Source organism: Callionymus lyra, chromosome 14 (assembly GCF_982586985.1).
Source record: "Callionymus lyra chromosome 14, fCalLyr1.hap1.1, whole genome shotgun sequence".
NCBI classification, from domain to species: domain Eukaryota; kingdom Metazoa; phylum Chordata; class Actinopteri; order Syngnathiformes; family Callionymidae; genus Callionymus; species Callionymus lyra.
The window spans coordinates 24,711,121-24,734,449 of NC_141831.1; the positions used below are offsets into that span (position 1 = coordinate 24,711,121).

Sequence of the window (23,329 nt, forward strand, 5' to 3'; positions counted from 1 at the left end):
GATAAGATTCCAGGGTTGAGCCAGTACTTGGGTGACTTAAGCCAGTCTGTCAAACTGAGCCTGAGAAACCTGGATGTTGTATTTGACAGACATGTCTCTAGTTCAACACTGCAGAAAACTAACCAGAAACTGTTTCTTTCAACTGAGAAAAATCTCTTAATTTAGGAAAATGTTGTCAGAAAATGATCTGGAGCTTGTAATCCATGTGTTTGTGTCTTCTCGCCTGGACTATTGCAACTGTTTGTTTTCATGTCTTAACAAGAAGGAGCTGTCTCGCCTGCAGTTAATACAAAACTAAGAAGCGAGAATTATGAGCTGATCTAGCAGAAGAACTCCCTTTTTTCCGATCCTTAAAACTCTTCACTGGCCAGTTTCTTTCAGGGTCAACTTTAAAATTCTGGTCCTTACTTTCAGAGCTATTCATGGTCAGGCTCCTCCTAACATCTGTGATCTGATCCAGCCTTACAACCCAGCTCGGGCTCTGAGGTCTGTGTATCAGAATCTGCTGATGGTTGCTCGCACATGGTTCAGGACCAGAGGAGAGAAATCCATCCAGGCTGTTGCTACTGACTCTTTCAAGAAACATCTCAAACCCTTTTTTATTCGTGCAGGCTTTCCCCTGATTTTCTGAGACTCATGTGTTGTTTTCGATGTTATCTTGACCGTTTAAGTATATATTTTATTGTGTATTGTTTTGATTGTTTAAGCGCTTTGTGACCCTGGTCTGGAAAAGCGCTCTACAAATATAAATTACTTACTTACTTACTTACTTCAGTCACATTGAAGGTCACGATATCAGTCAAGACAGTCACTATGTCAGTCACAATAAAAGTCATGACAGTGAACATATCAGTGAAAATGTCAGTCACAATAAAAGTCACGACAGTCAGAATGTCAGTCACCAAAGTCACGACATCAGTCAAGACAGTCACTACTTCAGTCAAAAAAAAGGTCAGGAGAGTCAAAAAGTTCATTTAATAAAAGTAAAGACAGTCAAAATGTCAGTCATCAAAGTGACAACATCAGTCAAGACGGTCACTACTTAGTCACAATAAAAGTCACGACAGTCAAAATGTCAGTTACAATAAAAATCACTACAAACAATATATCGGTCACCAAAGTCACGACATCAGTCAAGACAGTCACTACGTCAGTCACAATAAAAGTCATGACAGTCATTATGTCAGTCACAATAAAAGTCACGACAGTCAAAATGTCAGTTACAATAAAAATCACGACAAACAATATGTCAGTAAGCAAAGTCACAACATCAAACAAGACAGTCACTATGCCAGTCACAATAAAAGTCACGACAGTCAAAATGTCAGTCACCAAAGTCACAACATCAGTCAAGACAGTCACTACGTCAGTCACAATAAAAGTCAAGACGGTCACAATAAAAGTCACAATAAAAGTCACGACAGTCAAAATTCAAGTCATCAAAGTCGCAACATCAGTCAAGACACTACGTCAGTTTCTATAAAGGTCGCAACATCAGTCGAGTCACTACGTCAGTTTCTATAAAGGTCACGTCAGTCAAAATGTCAATCACATTAAAAGCCACAACAGTCAAAATGTCAGTCATTAAAGTCAGAACATCAGTCAAGACAGTCACAATAAAAGTCACAATAAAAGTCACGACAGTCAAAATATCAGTCACAATAAAAGTCACAACAGTCAAAATTTAAGTCACAAAAGTCACAACATCAGTCAAGACAGTCACAATAAAAGTCACAATAAAAGTCACGACAGTCAAAATATCAGTCACAATAAAAGTCACAACAGTCAAAATTTAAGTCACAAAAGTCACAACATCAGTCAAGACATTCACTTTGTTAGTCATAAAAAAGTCGCAACAGTCAAAATGTCAGACACCAAAGTCACAACATCAGTCAAGACAGTAACTTTGTTAGTCACAATAAAAGTCAAGACAGCCTTTTGATCACCAAATCCTACTGAGAAGACTGGAGGATGAAGTGGGACTGTCAGGGTCCGTGTAACAGTGGTTCTTCTCATACCTTTCTAGGCACATTGTGTCAGCCAATCAAATAAGGTCTGAATTAGCAGATCTGTTGTGTGGAGTCCCTCAAGGTCCTGATTTGGGTCCTTTATTATTTTTGCTGTACTTTCCCTCGGTTAAATCATTCAGAGATTTCCTGATGTTTCCTACCACATTTTTGCCGATGACATCCACCATTACTGTTGACTTAATTCAACTGAGCCCCAGAGGCTAAACGTTGTCAATTGCTTGCTAGAGATCAAACAATTGCCAAGTGAAAATACTTTGCAGCTAAACGTGGACAAAATTGCAACTCAGGTTATTGCACATTTATGAGGTTCCAGTGTTGAGTCAGTACTTCATTACTCAAAACTTCAATCAGAAAGTAGGAATGTCAGTTAACAAAGTTACTTCGCCAGTTAAGACAGTCACTACATCAGTCACTACAGTTGGCTGCACAGTCAATCAACATGATAGTCCAACGTGGTTAGCAATATCAACACAAGCAGTTATAACCACAGTCTCGTCCTTTGGGGTCAGACCTCTGACCTCAGTCTGGTTTCATAGGTGAATGTGAAGTGCGTCAGTATAACTGTGGTGCAGGTCGGAATAGTCAGCACGTCAGTCACGTGAGAACAGGAATCTCTTAACAAAGACTGTCCTGTCAAATTATATGACCTCCTATTTGAGGACATTGAGTGTTGCAGGTTTGGGCTACAGTGTGTGACGGCAGCCAAGAACGTCTTTGAGGTCTGAACAGTTTGTCTTCGGCCAATCAGAGGGTGAGGCTGAGGAGTAGATGTGAATTATGTAAATTTTGTTGCAGCGAGATAATCACTGACGATCCTTTCAGGCTAACGAGTCTTAATTAAATCGCACACTCTTTTATTTCAGCTGATAAATTACGTCCGGAACAATATTTTCTTTTCTTCAATGAGATTTCTGCTCTACTGCTTCTGCCTCCCACCTCCCCCCCATCTTTGTATGTGTGCTTGAGTGTGTTTTTGATGGTAAGTGTGGTTTGTGTGTGTGAGTGTGTTTGTCCATGTGAGTGTGTGTGTTTTTTTGGACAGTGTGTATGTGTTTGAAAGTGAGTGTTTTTTTTGTTTTTTACGGTGACCATGTTGTGTGTATGTATGACTGTGTGTGTTTTTGTATGTTTGACAGTGTGTGTATGACTGTGTTTGTGTGGTTATTTGACTATCAGTGTTTTGTTTGTGTTTGACAGAGTCAGTGTGTTTGTTTGAAAGTCTAAAGTGTGTTTGATAGTCAGTATGTGTGTGTGTTTGACAGTGAGCGTGTGTATAACAGTTTTAGTGTGTGTGAATTAGATAGAGTGACAGTGCCAGTTTGTGTTTATTTAAAAGTGTATTTTTTTAATGAGAGTGTGTGTATTTGATAGTGTAAGTGTGTGTTTGACAGTGTAAGTGTATGTTTTACACTGTTTTGAGCCTGTTTTGGTGTTTATAATTTACTGTGTGTATACTTGGCAGTGTGTGTTTTTGACTTGGAGTGTGTGGTGTTGGTTTGGCAATGTGAGTCTATGTGTTTGACAGTGTGAAATTGTTTGTCATTGACAGTGTGTTTGCTGCTTGTGTGTATGTTTGAAAGTGTATTGTGATTCTGATGGTAAGTTTGTGTGTTTTGTGTTTGACTGTGTGTTTTTATCAATGTGTGTGTGTGTGCATTTGACAGCATGAATGTGTGTGTGTGTTGAGTTTATGTTTGACTGCATGATTATGAGTTTGACAGTGTGAGATGGTGGGTCTTTGATTTTCAGTTTGTTGTGAGTGTATTTGACAATGAGAGTGTATGTCTTTGATTGTGTGTGTACAGTATATGACAGCATGAAAGTGTGTGGGTTTTTCTGACAGTGATCGTATGTATTTACAAGTGTGAGTGTGTTTTTCAATGTGAGTTTGTGAAGTGTTTTTTGCTTTTGTGTGTCTTAGTGACTGTTTGAAATCGTGAGTGTGTGTGTTTGACAGTGTCAGTGTGTGTGTGTCTTTGACATTGAGTGTGGTGTGTGTTTCAGTGTTTGTGTGTGTGACTTTGTAGTGCCTGATTGTGTGTCTTTTTGATGGTCAGTGTTTTTGGCAGTGTGAGTGTGTATGTGTGTTTGTTGGTGTGAAGTTTGCTTGACTGTGTGAGTGTGTGTACCTCGAAGAGACGAAGCAGAGTCACTGAGACGACACTGACCTGATGATGATTATGATGATCATGATGATATTGATGATATTGCTGATGATGATGACAATGCTGATGATTAAGCTGATGTGGTGTTGATGATAATAATGGTTTATAATTGTTAATGATGATGATAATAATGGTTTATAAAAAATGAATATTCTCCCCAAGTTCCTTTATCTTTTCCAAGCCTTGCCAGTATTTATACCAAAACACTTCTTTAACATGTTAGATTCTGTCATCTCATCATACATATGGAAGGGTAAACCACCAAGAATAGGCAAAGTCCACCTTCAGAAATCCAAACATAATGGGGGCATGGGGTTACCAAATTTTCTGTTCTACTATTGGGCTGCTAATCTTCGTTGTATAACACATCTATTACACTATAGGTACAAAACAAACAGCCCCATGTGGGTTCAAATGGAGATAAACTCTGCCAAAGATATTTCCTTACCCGCCTTACTGACATCAGCTCTCCCGTTCCCTCCGAGCAAAATATCTGACAATACAACCGTCTGTCACACGGTAAGAATATGGCGTCAATTCAGGAAATTCTTTCAATTACACAGCTTTTCCCTATCTGGCACAATTACAAATAACCATAACTTTCAGCCCTCCATCTTGGATAAGGCTTATCAAGAATGGAATAGAAAGGGCCTTCATAAATTCAAGAATCTTTTCATCGACAACACTTTCAGCACCTTTGAGCAACTATCTAAAAAATATAACCTTCCCAAATCACATCTCTTTCGATACTTCCAAATTAGACATTTTCTGAAATCAGCAATTCCAAACTTTCCAAGTAAACCGGAAATTAATTTGATGGATGAGGTATTGGACCTTCAACCCTCATCTAAACATCTTACATCTGTAATTTATGACAAACTGTTGGCCACGAGACAGGCTCCAATTGAAAAAATTAAGCATGCCTGGGAACAGGACCTAAACATCTCTCTACCCGAAAGACGAAAAATGGAGGAACATTCTGTTACTTGTCAATAAGACGTCCTTCTGCGCTCGTCATTGTCTGTTACAGTTTAAGGTCGTGCATAGAGTCCACATGTCCAAAGCCAGGCTCTCCCAAATTTATCCAAGCTTAAGCCCACTGTGTAACAGGTGTGGAGGGGCAGAGGGCACTCTCATCCACATGTTCTGGTCATGCCCACATCTGGAGGTATTTTGGAGGAGTGTGTTTCAAACTTTATCTACAGTGACGAAGAGGAACATTGAGCCTAACCCTCTCTTAGCTCTCTTTGGTACCACTGGTGAAGATTGTGAAAATCTTAACTCAGCCAAGAGTAGGACTTTCTCCTTTACTCTCCTTCTTGCTCGCCGTGCTATCCTGTTGAGATGGAAGGATGCTGCCCCCCCACCATGTCTCAATGGTTGAATGATGTGATGTCATGTTTGAGTATTGAAAAAAATTGTATGTCAGTCTTTTCAAAAACAAAGTTCATTAATGTCTGGGAACCTTTCATTTCATTCTTTCACTCCTTAAAGTCTCTTTGAATACTTCAGGACCTTTTTTCGACCTGTCGATGAACAACATGGCTGTGTGTCTGTTTCTGTTTCTGCTCTTCTCTTTCCTCTGTGTTTATGTGCATTGTCGTGTGAAGCCTGACCAGCTCATGATACACAGACTTTGTAGAGCTCCAATGTTCTTTTGACTGTGTTACAGCATAGTGTGGACTGTTGGCCTGAGAGAGGGTGGGCGGTACTGGTTTTATAAGTGGGTTTTGTTTTGTAAATTTTATTTTTGTTTTTTATTGTTTGGGTCTTGTAACTTTATTGCTTTGTTATTATTATTATTTTATTTTATTTTATTTTCTACTTTCTTTTGGATATATGTTTTGTCTATATCTATTTTTTTTATTTGCAAGGCTGACTATGTCTGAACATGCTGAACTTGTCCAGTGTTTATATTGTGCTTTGCATCTCCAATTTTGTTATCCTTTGAAAAAAATCAATAAAAATACTTTGTTAAAAAAATAATGGTTTATAATTGTTTATGATGAGGATGAGGATGAGGATGAGGATGAGGATGAGGATGAGGATGAGGATGAGGATGAGGATGAGGATGAGGATGAGGATGAGGATTGGTGATAATGACCCCCCCCTTCTCCTCCAACTATACTTACAGTCCGCTGACTTCTGATCCACTGGGATTTTGCTGCATTTTGATGCACATTAATGCTCCCCTGAGCGAAGAGTGTTTTGTGCAGCAGGAGAAGGAGGTTAAGAATAGGGGGATGAAGGATAAGGAGAAGTAGAGTTTTGCTGTTCTCTCTTATAAAAAAAAATGCAAATGACTGCAGTGACAAGGTTCTGTTGAAGGTTCATGCACAACCTCTTGTGTCTTTGTGGACCTCTTGAGCTTCTGTTGGTCCGCTAAAGACTAACCATAGCCGAAGGGTGGAGTTCCAAGTGTGTTATTATTCACTGCATTATTCATCACTGATGCTGTTGAATTGATCATGGTGGTGACTCGTTCATGTGAGTCACAGTAGAAGAGTTTGTGTCAGGAGACCTGCAACAGAAGGGGCTATAGTCAGTGAGCACATAACTCTGAGCTTGGCGGTGCTGACCGGACCTGTTAGCGGTAGTAATGAGGTCAGGGCTGCCGCTGCGATGGAGATTTACGGAGTGAAGAGGTCCAGCTGGCTCGTCCGCGCTTCACCACCGTCACCATAGATCTGCTGCGACCCCGCTGAGTGTGGCGGTCAAGACGGGAGACACTCGAGGTGACGTTTGCACAATTGTTCACACACTTGCTCACACAACTGTGGTCGCTCACAACAACACTCATGCATCTGCTGGTTAGGCCTGGAAAGATTCAACAGCCTCTGTTAAATTCAGCTCACCTGGAAGACACCTTAGGGTATACCGGAACTCCTCTCTAAAACACCCACAAACACATGCATGTGAACACACGCACAGATGAACACACAACCCTGGCCGGGAAAAGCGCTCTATAAATATAAATTACTTACTTACTTACTTACACACATTATTGCGTAACAACACACAAGAAGATGTATCTACATTAACACACATATACACACAACAAGAAAAAACCCACATATATACACATATACACACACACATATATATTTGTATATATATATATATATATATATATATATAAAAAAAATATATATATATATATATATATATATATATATTCACATATGTCACAGTAGAGACTGGAATCCAGTAGAGTCCAGAACTCTACTAGGAGAGATTGGAATTCTAAGAGGACAATCTCCAAGTCTAGTAGGAGAAATTCATATTTTATCAAAATGTTTTGGAAAATAGACAGCGTAGGTAATCCTACATTCACCATTACTATTTTAGGTGAATTACTTCATGTTTTAGATATCTGATTACCCCACTGTTAAACCACATTGTAACCATGTGGACAGAGGTCTGGTCCAGGTCATAGACCTTATTCATTTGGACCATTGCGGATTGTCCCATGACTCAAGTTTATTTTCATGATATGGTGTTAAAGTAAAGGGAACAACAATATTCTTACAAGCCATGATTTAATTCAGAATCTACACATGCAGACTTGGAATCTGTACTTTTATAGATAAGCTTCAAAATCTCAAACAATACAATTAAGAATTATCATTTTTCTAACAATTCAATTTGTTGCATACTACTCGCTAGTAACCTCAGTCTATAACTAACATCAAACTTTTAAACAAGTAATACAACAGACAATACAGAGGTTATCGTTTTTCTTGCACTTAGATGTCAAACATATGCTATATACTACTCACTATTTTTACTCAACAATTGTAGCTCTAGTTACCCTACACAAACATCTACACCTACATACATAACCCTACACAAATAATAACCATATTGTGAGTAAACAGATTCAACAGAAGTTAAAGAAGAGATATTTTACTGTAGTGTCAGTATACTGCTAATACCTATAGTAAGCATGCCAAGTTTTAAAGTCCGCAACTTTTATGTATTTTATGTATTTATGATAAATTCTGGCATACTCCAACATTAGAGGTGTGACCCTTTGTTGAGTATGACAGTCCAGCTTTTTTGCACCTGCATTTGTTGGAAAAGCAGCTTCCTTTGCAGGAACAAGCAGAATGTCCATTTGCAGCACTGGCTTGCCATCCTGAGTACTTCCGTGTGGCCTTGATAAGGGTCACCTCCTCGAGGTTGCTGACATCAGTGATTCACTAGAAGAATTCCAATCTCTACTAGTCGAGATTGGAATTCCAGTGCGTACATGCACACACATAAACACATACACATGAACACACGCACACACATACATCAACGTTGTAGTTTCAACCTTACATGGGCATAGAGCCAGATTTGTGAGGCACAGGGGAAACCAGATGCCAAGAGGCTCTCAGCCGCAAGCTGGTGCCTCTAAGTGCGTCTATTGCATCGCAGTTCTTGGTTTGCTTGATGTTTGTTGCAATATGCTGTGGCTCAAGTGGGGTTCCAGGGTGTATCAGAATCAGAATCAGAAACTTTTATTGCCAACACAACATAGAAGCAAAAACGTAGTTAGAGTCACACCAGTCATTACGTTGCTTCCTTGAGTGACACTGAGGAACCACTATGAATTACATAGACCAGTCAGTCCAAAATACTTTTTCTCCACTGCCGCCTGTGTGCATTGTTTGGTCAGGTACTTCTAGTCATCCTTGGTCTGTACCCACGGCTGTTCCACATAGTAACAGGGGCTTTCATGAGGGGACGAGGGTGAGGAGGGAAAAGGGGTGAGCAAAAAGCTTATAGATAGGTAAGGGTGGATGGCGCATCTATTACTCCTACCACCTTCGCTCCTGCCAGGTGGACCCCCAAACTAACCCACGTCTCACTGGAGTTGCCTCCTTCCGCCTTTTCAGCTGGGTGATTTTCTTAACAAACAACGTCTGCCTGGGGACTGAAGTCCTGGACAACTTATCCTCAGTTCATCCATCATTGTGTTATCATGTGTACCACAGGGAGGCATGTATGACATCTTGGCAGTGGAGAGGCTCTGTACACACACACATTCAAAACCCATGAATACGTACACACACGAAAACATACAGGCATGAACATGTAAATATACACACACATGAACACACTAACACATGGACATAAAAATGCAGACATACAGATACACAAACTCACATGAACCCATGCACACACAGACATAAACATGAACACCTTAACATATACCAACATACATATGCACACATATACACATGAACACAAATATACATGATCACACCTACACATATACATATACATAAATTACCATATAGATACACACACACGAAAACATACACACATGAAAATATAAACATAAACGAATATAAGAGCAGATAATTACTCAAAACACACAAATAAACGCTTAGACACACACATGAACGCCGACACACACGAATACATACACACATTAAGACACAAACAAATAATCACATAAAGATATACCAACATACACAGTACACACATGGATCCAAACAGGTACACTCAAACATCCACCACAAATGAAGGCGGAGTATAAAGTATAATAGTATAAATACAAAAATGGGCATACACGAGCGAATATACACAAACACACTCACGCACTAACACACACACATGCACATACATACATAAAAAACACAAATAAGATATATACACACATGGAGATATACACCTATACAGACATAAACACATACATGCACACACATATAGATATACACACATGAACACGGGCAGAGAAAAATGGGAGTCATTTCAGGGGAAGTCTGGACCTCAGACTTGGAGTGTCACGTGTGACATGTTAGTGATGTGTACTGATTCATCAGGAGTTTGTGGTGAGTGGTTGGAGGGCAACAGCAGCTCTGGATTATTCACCAGGCTGTCGTCAATAAATCAACATGTTTAGCCTGATATGCACTGCAGCTGTGTGCGGACAAGCGTCTGTGGCCCCCCTCATTAAGTCACGTCGCTAAGGGACCTTCGTTCCTAAAACACTGAGGACATCAATGCACAACACATTCTTTTCAGCTGGTGCTTGCCTACAACTCACACATACTCACTCACACTTTCTCCCTATTTCTCCTCACCCACTTGATCTTCTCTGCCATCCTACTCCCCTTTCCTCCTCCTCATCCTCCTCTCCTCCTCTCCACCTTCTCCTCTTCCTCCACCTGTTTTGTTCTTCATCATTGAGCTCACGTTTGACCCATCCTGTAATTTGGCACCACGGCATCTTTGGAGTGAGTAATGAAGGAGGCTACTGAAGATACTGATTCACGTGTAAGTGCCTCACTTTGGCTGAGGACTGTCTGGAAATGTGAGACCCTGAGACAACTTGTGCAGGACTCGGTTTATGGACGAAGCATTAACAACCAAACCAAGTCCGGCGCCATTGCTCAGAGTTTGGTCAGAGAAGTTATGTTGTGATTAATTATCACAGAACGCTGTGGTGACAATGAATATTACAGCTCATTAGATAAGAATATTCTCTGACAAATGAAGCACAACGTCAGTTTATTAATAATGAACTAATCATAAAAACAAGGATCTATCAATCTCCCTTATCTGAAGTTACTGTATGTTATCATGATTAAATGTTATTTACTGATCAAAGGCTCTTAAAAATATGAAAGAAAAGAGCATAAGTAAAAAATACAGAAGAATATTCTGTGTTAGGATCAGAGAGTTTCTTCATGGTTTACCAAACAGAGGATGAGGTAAATAACCTGTGGCAATGATTTAATTTGGGTTACGGTCCAGAGGTGTAAAAGTACTTTTGGGAAAGTACATGTATAAGAGCTAAATCACTCATATATCATAATAATAAGCATCAATCAGTGATATTTATGCAGGATGCGCTTGGTTGTCTGGGAGTAGGTTGCAGATCCAGACTTAGAGTGAGTTGGCATAACTAACTAAAAACTAAAACATTTCCTCAGTTCAAGAGATCACAAGTCTGGAAATTAATCTGGTGTGTGACTAACACGGAAGGATCAGATGGCACAGTCTAGTTCACAGACACATTTTGAAACACGGATTGTCTTCCAGAGTTTGGTCAAATGACCAGAACTTAAAGCATGAAAAATTGGAAACTTTCCAAGTTAGTTTGAACAAGTATCTCTTTGTTTCATGCCTTTTTGACAGGTGCTCAAAATAAGTAAAGGTCGGTTTGTTCGCTGAAGTAGGTTCAAGAGCCAGACCACGAGGAACCAACTTGCAACACGAGAGGTTACAAGAAACAGAGGCCACTGCACAAAGCATAGGGAAACCTGAGGTCCTCGACCGTGTAAGCAAGAATAGACAATCCAGTCATCTGCACAGGACAACAGCGGATCGTAATGATTTAGTCGATAAGTGGTAGTAACACAGTTGGACTTGAATATTGTGGCGTGCAGCAGAAGCGACTATATAAGGATGATAAACCTTCTTCTTCCCACATTGAGGGCCTGCCTTATTCATAAACAAACTGTTGTGTGTGAGGCGGCCCCTGTAGATGCTACGTCTGCACCCCTGAAAAATAGTTCCCTCGTCAGCCCCCATCCTCCTCACTCTGCAGATACGCCGTGATGTGTCTTTTTGTGTGTGTTTGTGCTTCTAAATATAGCCTCATGTGGATGTGGGAGGACTTGACCAGCGTCCAGGGAGCCAGAATCAGCGTCTGTCTTGAGTAGAGCACACGGGTCAGACCAGAGGAGCAGCTGCGGGCTGGACTCATGGCCGAGGACTTGTTTGTGTTGTTGTTGTTGTGGCCGTTAGCTGTAGTGTTGAAGCTGCCTGGATGTCGTGCTTGAGCAAAGTCTGGGTCTAACAAAGGTCAGCTGCTCAATAAAGTGATTTTCTGGATCACAAGCATTAACGTCCAGACAAACACAATACGCCTAAACATTATGACCAGCGGCATTATGGTCTGCGCACTTGTTGGTGCTGCTAGTTCTTGTGAGTCAGCTGGTTCAGCCCGGAGATCATGGTCAATTCTAATGTGAGAAAAGGTCTGTTTCCCACTGTCTCACCCACTCCTCTTCTCTTTCATCTCACTCTTTCACTGTCACACACTCCGACCGTCTCTCCTTCCTTCTCTTTCTCACCCTTTGACTATCTGACCCTGTTTTGTCTCACCCTCTAACTGTCCAAAGCCTCCACATGCCATCAATATTCATCTGCTCGTTCGCCTCAATCCTGTTCAGTGTGTTAATGTGTCTGTGTGCGTGGACCAGTGTGTGTGCGTGTACGTGTGTGTTCACTGCCCTCCAGTTTCTCTGAGACTGAGCAGATATGACAGCATCAGCCGAAAAAGAACTGTTGTCCTCAGACCCGCGATCCCGTGTGTAGCTGCGTGCACGTCACGTGTGTGTTTGTCCTTTTGAATCTGTGTATAAGAGTGTGTGTGTGTTTGAGTGTGTGGGTGGACACGCTGTCTGGAAAATCAGTGAAGCATCGTGTTTCCTCAACCAGAGTGCTTCCTCTCTCTGAACCCATATCCCATGATGACTCAGGGAGTGTGTATGTGTGTTGTGGTGCGCGTGCACTACCCTGTGACCTAAAACAGGAAGAATTAGTACTTGTATTCTTGTGTGGGCTGACAGTTGGACCTCCCAGTGCCGCTCGGAGCAGGACCAGCAGCCACCTGATTGAGCAGGGCAGGACGAGACATGAACGTCCTCCGGGCGTAGCTGCAGCTCTGACACATACCAGGGTCACGACGGTCCACCAGGGACCAACCCGGAGTTTATAGCAGACCAGAGAGGGTTGGTCAGAAACAAAGAGCCGTTGAAGAAAACTTAATTGTGTGGTGTTGCGGTTTAGTTCTTAGGTGACGACCTCTACACTGCTTGAGAGAAGGAGAGGGAAAGAGAGAGCGCAGTGGGACCTCCTTCCCCCTTTTTCTTCTCTTCTTCTGTTTCTGAGTGTTGCTGTGAGGCAGAAGTCATTTGTTCAAATGTGAACACACATGCAACCTGCACTCGACTGAACACAAGAACATGAAGATGACTGATGCATGCTGACACACACCAGCAGGGAGGCGTCAACATCTGGACCGAATGTGAAGACCACAGTTGGAAGACCGGACATGTGGTTACATCACAGGCTTGGAGAAGCTGATCCTCATCCGGGCTTGTGGCTCTCCTTAGCTGTCCAAAGTAGGCAGGTCTTCAACGGAGTGACTCAAACCATCTGAGAGACCTGATGTGAGTTCACACCAGCGGCTGATGTCGGTCTGTGTGGTTCTACTCGATATATTGACGGGTCAGAGGTTGTAGGTCAGCACTGTGGGCGGATCCTGACGGCTGTGAAAGAGCGTCAAAGCTCTCATGACCGTGCACTTTTGTGGAGTCTGCTTCAGGTGATGGACTGGGCGCAGAGTTCAAGTGTGTTTTGTTGACACTTGTTGGTTCGTGTCAGGAGACTTGACGATGTGTTCATGTCGTCGCTTCAGCCTGCAGGTCGACTCACGAGCAGCACAACGTTTCCTCCCACTGTCACCTCAGAGTGAGAAGCTTCTGTTGATGTGGACGGACATCATGATGGCGGCTCTTAGTGTGTCACACACATTGATCATTGTGTGTGTTCTGACCCGCTTGTGCACTGGAGTGTGAGGCTGGCGGACACTGTTTCAGGGTCAGTGCTGGTCTGACTAAATGGACCGGTCCAGGAGGCGGGACTCTTGCTGCACACAGAGGCGGCAGTGGACAGTAGTCAGTGCAGATATCCTTGTGTGTGAGTGTGAGTGTGTGTCAGTATGTGCATGTTGGTGAGTACGTATGTGCAGAATTTTGAGTATTTGTGTGTGCTGCTCCTGGAGGGAACATCAATGGACTGTGAGGATCCTAAACCTCTGGACTTCTTTCTTGCTTCAGTGGAGCTTGTCTCCCCTGTGACTGTTGTTCTCCTCAGGGTTGTGACACTCATCACTCGCTCACTCGCTCACTCACTCACTCACTCACTCACTCACTCACTCACTCATCACTCGCTCGCTCACTTACTCACTCACTCACTCACTCACTCTTTACTCATCACTCACTCACTCACTCACTCACTCACTCACTCACTCACTCACTCACTCACTCACTCACTCACTCACTCACTCACTCACTCACTCACTCACTCAATCCATCAATAACTTGCTCACTCACTCACTCCATCACTCCATCACTCACTCACTCACTCACTCACTCACTCACTCACTCACTCACTCACTCACTCACTCACTCACTCACTCACTCACTCACTCACTCACTCACTCACTCACTCACTCACTCAATCACTCACTCACTCACTCACTCACTCACTCACTCACTCACTCATCAATAACTTGCTCACTCACTCACTCCATCACTCACTCACTCAATCACTCACTCACTCCATCAATAACTTGCTCATTCACTCACTCCATCACTCACTCACTCACTCACTCACTCACTCACTCACTCACTCACTCACTCACTCACTCACTCACTCACTCACTCACTCACTCACTCACTCACTCACTCACTCACTCACTCACTCATCAATAACTTGCTCACTTGCTCGCTCACTCACTCACTCACTCACTCACTTACTCACTCACTCACTCACTCCATCACTTGCTCGCTCACTCACTCAATACATTAAATTAAATTGTATTTAAAGTGTCAAATCATAAAAAAGATACCTCAAGAAACGTTACTGTTTATGTAGGAAAAAATAAAAATGATATTAAGTTGTAACAGATGGCCATGTTGTTGCTGGAGAGACTGGAACTTTCTTGACCCTCTGCTAACACCTTTAGGCCAGATGTGGTACGACTGACTAAAGACCAGCTGTTAGACTCAGTTTGTTTGTCAACACAGCAGCACTGATGTTGTTTTCATCTCAGTGTTAACAGCAGCAGCGCACAATGAGGAAGTTGCTTGTTATCTTGTCTGTGGTTTACAGACAAGAGTCTGTCTGTGTTTTTGTTTCAATCAAAGAGGAACAGACTCGAGTCCGGAGTTGGGTTGTTTGTTTTTAAAACAACACGCGTGTTACTTGGCGCATTATTTGCTCATATTTTGCTTCTACTAAATTCACCTTTTCGAAACGCACACTCCTAAAAGTCAAAACAAGTGAGCCAGGATGACTTGAAGTCAGAACCTGAATGAATGGAGAAGGTCAAGCTGAAGATGACACTGAGGTCAGAAGGTCACAGTGAGGTCAGGAGAATGACTTAGGGAAAAGGTCGAAGCAGACTAATGGACATTAACTCATGTTGTCATAACTCTGTGTCCTCCTCAGTCTGCTCCCAGTACTCCCGTGGGGTCTTCGCCATCTTCGGCCTGTACGACAAGCGCTCAGTGCACACATTGACGTCCTTCTGCAGCGCCCTGCACATCTCCCTCATCACGCCCAGCTTCCCCACCGAGGGCGAGAGCCAGTTCACGCTGCAGCTCCGACCCTCCATCAGGGGGGCGCTGTTGTCCCTACTGGACCACTACGACTGGAACAAGTTTGTCTTCCTCTATGACACCGACCGAGGTGAGTAAATCTGTCAGTCAAGTGCTGCTGAAGCTAGCAATGCTAATGGTGCTAGACATACTGCTTATGCTTTTTTTGTAAGAGAAGCTAAAACATATGAAGTCTAATGTTGCAGCTGATTGTTGCAATTAAAACGAATAATAATAAAGCTGATGATACTTAAGAAGCTAATGTTCTGAAAGAAGCAAATGTTGCTACTTCAGCTAAAAAGACTGCTAAAGCTAATGTTGTTGCTCATGCTAAAAAGACTGCCTAAGCTAATGTTGCTGCACATGCTAAAAAGACTGCTGAAGCTAATGCTAGTAAAGCTAAATGTGCTTCTGAATTTAATTTGGAAACTAAAAATTCTACTAACACTGATTTTGCAAGTAAAACTAAAAATGTTGCTAAAGCATTTTGCTAATAAAGCAAGCAAGTAAAACTTAAAATGTTGCTAAAGCATTTTGCTAATAAAGCAAGCGAGCTAATGATGCTAGTGAAGCATATAATGCTCATGAAGCAAATTGCAGCAAAAAGTGTTTTTTTTTTCTTTTCAATTGTATAACTTTAGTACAAAATAATTTTAGGATGATTTGGGCAAATTGAGCACACATTTTTATTATTCTATATTTAAGATATTTCTTTCAATTGTGTTCATAGCCTTCGCGTCAATAAGGTGGGCGGGGCTATGTGTGACTAATGAAAATTCCAGCAACAGCTAATAGACAATAATAATAAAGAAGAAAAAAAGGGTGGATCTGCACAATATTTCCATTTGTATGATTTAAAGCTAATGAAACTTTTTGTTTGCATTCCATTGATTTCAATTATACACAGACGACTCTATGTAAATCTATGTTGTTAACAAATGCATGATATTCACTGTAATAGAAAGAGAAATGGAGCTCTCTTTAAATAATGATCATCTATTGTGTTTAACACATTCTGCAAACTAAATAAGATATATGAAGTCACAGTTAATATAAAATAAGTTCAGAAATTGGAGTCAGATATTTGTCTAATCAGAGTAGAAAAAAACAAAACAAAAAAACAAGCTGTATATACCACTTCACCTGCACTTTAAGCTGATGATGTTATGAAACATTGTAAAATTTGCTTTAAAGATTTTGTTAATAATTACAAACAAATTCATAAGACATTATAATATGTTTATAAGGCTTACGAAGACGGTATGAAAGTTAGAACAGGCCTTTTAGATGACGAAAGTTCAATATTGCGTTATTTTGTTATTTGTTGGACACTGTGTATGTATTTTGAGGCTATAGTGGGAGTTCAATGTTATCAGCTGACTAGCGTGTCAGTTTTGCAGAACAACTGTGTGTGTGAAAAGTCAGGGGAGGCAGGTGAGGCAGTGCCTCACCTCTCAATGCGCAATCCAACACAAACTGCGTTGATACATGCAATTGACGCATGCAGGTTGCCTTAAGTTTATTTCCCTTGATTTTCCACAGTCTGGCTGATGTCTTTGACTTTCAAAGTTTAATGTTTGTAAGAGTCTTATTAAGTTTTGCTGACCGGAAATACTACCGCAGAGAAAAGGCAAAGCTTGAGGCAGATGCTAATAAGCCTCCACAAACTATGTAACATCTCCATTGAGGCGGAGAGACTTTTTAAACTAAAGGATATAATGTGGACTTTTACAACAAAGTAACTGAGGTTTGTGTGGCGAAGAAAACTTGCATGGACTTTATTTACAGATAAGGTTAAGACCAGAATCTTTTTTATTTCAATCGTATAAAAAACAGGTAAGGCTAAGAAAAATACAACAGAATATTTAAAACTACATTTTTGCCTTAAATAAAATATTCTTTGTTTTCCTCATGCTTATATTGGTTCATTTAATGTTTATATTTTCATGATAATAAACATTTTTCATTTTTACGTAATTCTAGCCAATCACAGAAGGCACCACGCTCGTCTTTCGTGTGGTCAAGTCACCTTTATTTAACATTTTAATACAAATACAGCGCTGACATCATACACCTGTTAAGATAACCGTTGTTTGGAATTCTACACCCTTGAGCCAAACTAATTTTTATCTGGAGAGTTCTTGCTAAACTTTACGGTAAATTCCCCTCAGTAGGAGGAGATAACGTTCGGCTTTCAAATTAAGAGCATTGATCAGCTGCGTAACCGTTTATTATCACGGTCATACTATATACTGTTTGAATCCAAGTTTGCTAATCCTTTTTTTTTAAAATTTATTAGTTCATTCATTTTTTTTCTATATCTATTGATTGTTTAAAACGAATTTAGATTTAGATTTTCAGCCAATTGAAAGCTCTTAGATCATTTAATATGGGAGGATAAAGATTTTGAAAATGACTTTTTTCATAAATTGATAATAAAAACATTAGTCATTTCAGCTATGACTCTTATTTCAATGTCAAAGATTTATGATAATAATAATTTATCCAAAATCGAATACTGCCAAAGATCTGTGGGATGTAGACCAATCTCACAAAACATCTCAAACCCTCAATTTAGACTTTTGGGGAAATTATCTTTTTTTTTTTCTTTTAACCATCTTCATATGATATTGTCAAGGATGACAGATATAACTGGCCTGGAGGTGAGGACATCAGTCTAATTAAATCATTTCAATCGTCTAATAAAGATTTCACCCAAGACCATGCATATATGTGTGTGTGTGTGTGCATGTGTGCAACCAGTTGCCAATATAATAAATTACCCTTTTGGGTTTATATACTTATAAACCGACACTAAGGGAGTCAGTGCCTCACCAACAATGAACCTCACCGCACGTCACTGGTGTGTGTGTAATTCACAGAGACATAACTGCACAGTGCTTTGAAACAATTGTTGTTTATTGACTTCCTTGTAAAAAACGCAAAAACACACACATTAATTTCCAGTGTTTGTGTGTGCATGTGTGTGTGCTTGCAGGTATCCAGGCATGTTTGTGTGAATGCTTGTGGGTGTGCTTGTGTGGCTGTATGTGCGTTGATGTGTGTTAAATTGAGTCACATATCACAATATAAACATAGTGACCCATCAGACCACACATACACACTCTCTGGTCAGCTGCTCCAAAGTGACGCCCAGGTGGAAGATGGGAAACTAAGTTTTATCAACCTGCTCTGCCGCTGTCTCCGTTCTTGTCCCGTTTGTTGTCCCTGGGAGGACTTGGAGACTGCTGAGCATTAAGAAAACAAACTAGAACCTCGGGTGGAGTCGTGCCAGACCGTCTGTCCCATACTCCCCTTGTGGACGTCCCTCTGATGGTCCCGCGATCACAGGTTAATCCACTAATTGGGAGCGAAGGGACATTCTGTGCCAGATTGTGACGGCCACCAGGAGGAGCCGTTTAAGGAGACATCTGTTCCAGCTGGAGGACACACACACACACACACACTACTCACAACCATCACACACTCACACTTGTGTCCTTGGACCAGAACCAGGGTCAGGCTGAAAGAAGATAAAAGTTTTTCAGGAGTAAGATGTCATCATGACAACTAACAAAACCTGTGAATGAGTAAATAGACACTTGTGCGTGTTTGTGTGTGTGTTACCAGGTTATGCCATCCTGCAGGCCATCATGGAGAAGGCAGGGCAGAACAACTGGCAGGTGAGCGCCATCTGTGTGGAGAACTTCAACGATGCCAACTATCGACGCCTGCTGGAGGATCTGGACCGTCGGCAGGAGAAGAAGTTTGTCATCGACCTTGAGGCTGAACGGCTGCAGAACATGCTGGAGCAGGTGTCTTCACTCATCAAACATGTCACTGGTCCCAACAGAATAAGCTCCATAAAACAGGGCTGGAGGATCTTCTCCACTGATTACACACACACAAGCACAAACTGACTTAAACACACACACCCTAACTGAAACAAACACTGCCTCTTACATAAAAACACACATTCTCTTTCTCACTCTTTCTGTGGTTAACAAGCTGTTCTGTCACAGATCGTCAGTGTGGGCAAACATGTGAAGGGTTATCACTACATCATGGCCAACCTGGTGAGCAGCTGCATGTTTGTTTGTCTATGAGTTCAGACGTACATTTGTAAACAAAAATTGATGATTCTCTCTGTATCTCCTCAGGGCTTTAAGGACATCAACCTGGAGCGCTTCATGCACGGCGGAGCTAACGTGACAGGCTTCCAAGTGGTTGACTTCAGCAACCCGATGGTCATCAAACTCATGCAGCGCTGGAACAAGCTGGACCAGAGGGAGTACCCGGGGTCCGACACTCCTCCCAAGGTACCTGCTGTAAGACTCCTCGTCGCTGCCTCCTGGACCACCACATCACCTCACCGAGTCTTGACGGAGACATGGAGGCCAGAGAGTCTTCTTCTTCTGCTGATGTTCAAATCTGAGGGTCGCAGCAGTGGCTTCCCCTGGTGGAGGCTCACTGTACACACACTTAACCTTCCAAACAGAGCTCATATTTGCAGACCAACAAATTTGAAATGTTTCTCTAAAACAGACACACTGCAGACAGCCAGGAAGTCACACAAACACATATGTCTCTGTCAGACCAGTGAAACTTAAGTATGCTGTAGTTGTCATTTGAATGAGGTCTTGTACGTCTGTGTCGCAGTGATGTTGTTTTCTTATGTTTACGTTACAAGCAGAACGACAGGTAGAGAAGTTAGCTTTTGATGAACACACAAACACACAGAAAGCCAATACTACTTACCTTACGTTACCTTACGCTTCATCAAAGCGTGACAGTAAAACTGTGACAAAATGACATCGACATGATAAGGACTGACGGTATGACTTTGACATCATGAAAGAGTGTTAGTAGGACAGTGACATCATCGAAGAGTGACAGAATGACAGTGACATCTTCAGGAGTATCAGTACAACAGTGACATCATCCAAGAGTTACAATCCAACAGTTACATCAAAGAGTGATGGTATGACTGTGACATCGTGAGAGAATAACAGTACAACAGTGACATCATCAAAGAGTGACAGTCAAACGATGAGATAATGTAAAAGTGTTAGTCCAACACGTCATCATCAAAGAGTGATAGTATAATAGTGACATCATTAGTCAGTGCATGACAGTGACACATAACCAAAGAGCGACAGTACAGCCATGACATGTATGACAGTGACATCGTCAATAAGTGACAGTACAACAATGACATCATAACAGTAGCCGGGTGAGAAAAGCAGCAGCTCACCTGCACTAACTCTTCTCTCTGCCTCAGTACACGTCGGCACTGACATACGACGGCGTGATGGTGATGGCCGAGGCCTTCAGGAACCTGCGACGCCTGAAGGTTGACATCTCCAGGAGAGGCAACGCTGGGGACTGTCTGGCCAACCCTGCAGCTCCATGGAACCAGGGTGTCGATATGGAGAGGACCCTTAAGCAGGCGAGGAACCAGAACAACCTTTGATCCAGTTTAGAATGACTTGTTCACGTGTGTTCATGTCTGTTTTTGTGTGTGTGTAGGTGCGGATGCAGGGACTGACAGGTAATGTCCAATTCGACCAGTATGGCCGCAGAGTTAACTACACCATGGATGTGTTCGAGCTGAAGAACAACGGACCTCGGCGGGTAAGACCATTAACTAGTGCCCCCCCTTGAATCCATGATGCTCTATCGCGTCACGTTACTCCGTCATCTGGTGTCGCAGCAGCCATTCACAGAAGTTCCTGTTGACAGGCACAGAAGCTGAGGGGACTAGGATGTTCTCTGAAGACACCTGAAGAAACTTTAATCCCAGATCAGTCCTCGTTTACTTTGATTGACTTCTGTTAACTCTTATACACCATCTGTAACTCCTTACTATCCCCATTAACAACAAACAGCATAACAACAACTTCAACTCCATAATGACCCTTCTTAACTTCCTATAACTTTATATATACCCTTGTTTACACCATAAGGACAATTGTTAAATTTTGTGAACAGCTCATAGTCCCTCATTTACTTTATATTTGTTACTTGTTATGTTAACTTCCATTAACTTCATTTAACCTCTTATAGTCCGTTTACTTCATAAAAACCCTTGTTAAATGTTTACTATCCCCAGTATAACTTCATTCTTATAGTCCATCATTAACGTCATGTAGACCCGTAAAAAACTTCTAGTCCCTCATTATCTTCATTAAGATCCTTGTTAACCTTTTATAGTCCCTCTTTAACTTCATATACAGTAGACCCTTGCTAACTTGTTATTGACTCTTGTTAACTTCATGCAGCCACTGGTTAACTTCTTGTTACTTCATACAGAGTCTTCTTATCTCCCCGTTGCCTCCCCACTCCCACTCATGGGCCCTTGTCTCTCCGTGTGCAGATCGGTTACTGGAACGATGCGGATAAGCTGGTTTTGATCCAGGACTCTCCTCTTCTTCCCAACGACACCACTGGGATGGAGAACCGTACAGTTGTAGTGACCACCATAATGGTAGGACACACACATAAACACATACCCACGCACACACAACTACACACACACACAGTGAAAGTGTGAGAAGAGACATGTGACGCTCTGATCGTCATCAGACGTTTCTTTATAAACCCTTTCACAAAGTACCATTTAAATTAATTCACACAAAAGACTCACAGTCAAGACTGTTGCATGAAGATTGAGTCTAGCACTCATGTCAGTGTCATGTCACTCCTTGAGCTGAGACTGGGAAATGCAAAAAAAAAGATTTGTTCCTTGATGAGTGATTCCTTAAGTGACTCATATATTGAATCAGACTCTAAAGTCTGTTCAAGTACAGTTTGTATCAGGCTGCAGTTGTTGTTGTTTACCTCCTTTAATGTGTAAATGAGGTTCTCTGGACTGGTGGTTACTTTCATAATTCATTGTTTGTTTCTTCTGCCGCTCTGCACTGACCCACTTGTGAGGAGATGAAAGACGACAGAACTAACAACACTTTCATCAACGAGTCTGAGTCTTGTTCAGAACCTTGTGCAGTCATCTGAGTCAGAATCTACTCTTCTGTCAAAGCAGAACCACAGCCATCCAGTCCGGTTCTGACTGTGGGAGTGACACCACTTCTCCTCCAGGTCAGAGTCTGGACTGACCGACTGTCAGTTCTTGTTCCTGGATACTACGGAGAGACATTCGGCTGACAGCATCATGTGTGCTGTTGTTCTGATGACTCTGACTACCAACTCTTGAGTCTTGCAGGAATTGAACCATCAGCTGTGACTTGTATGTGCAGGAAGGTCCGTACGTGATGCTGAAGAAGAACTGGGAGATGTATGAGGGGAATGACCAGTACGAAGGATACTGCGTTGATTTGGCCTCTGAGATCGCCAAACACATCGGCATCAAGTACAAGATCTCCATCGTGCCTGACGGCAAGTACGGCGCCCGAGATCCTGAGACCAAGATTTGGAACGGCATGGTCGGGGAGCTGGTGTACGGGGTGGGTGACCTTCAATTAACACACACATTCACCAACACAACTCACTTAACACAATGATATTTCCTGAACGCACCACAATCATCGCAACAACACGTTCAACATACCACTACAGTAACAACAAAACAACAGTACAACACTCGCAATAAAAATGAACAACAACAATCTCAATACAACAACAATGTCAACAAAACAACAGTCTTAATACAACAACACAACAGCACCAATACAATTGCACACAATGCAACAACATTTACATCACAACAACAGCATCAATAAAACAA

General features: G+C 41.7%; 1 protein-coding gene across 4 annotated transcripts in view; it reads left to right on the forward strand.

The window, feature by feature from the left end:
- The window catches only part of gria4b (glutamate receptor, ionotropic, AMPA 4b), a 38,225-nt gene that overhangs the window by 4,532 nt on the left and 10,364 nt on the right, over positions 1-23,329 (forward strand). For 2 of the 4 annotated variants that reach the window (XM_087808205.1, XM_087808203.1), the window contains exons 3-10: positions 15,437-15,676; positions 19,216-19,400; positions 19,608-19,661; positions 19,746-19,913; positions 20,867-21,034; positions 21,115-21,219; positions 21,962-22,072; positions 22,842-23,048. In XM_087808205.1, coding sequence (XP_087664331.1) covers positions 15,437-15,676; positions 19,216-19,400; positions 19,608-19,661; positions 19,746-19,913; positions 20,867-21,034; positions 21,115-21,219; positions 21,962-22,072; positions 22,842-23,048 — 1,238 coding nt within the window. The remainder of the gene's footprint in view (positions 1-15,436; positions 15,677-19,215; positions 19,401-19,607; positions 19,662-19,745; positions 19,914-20,866; positions 21,035-21,114; positions 21,220-21,961; positions 22,073-22,841; positions 23,049-23,329) is intronic. The other 2 variants (XM_087808206.1, XM_087808204.1) reach the window with 1 other exon arrangement.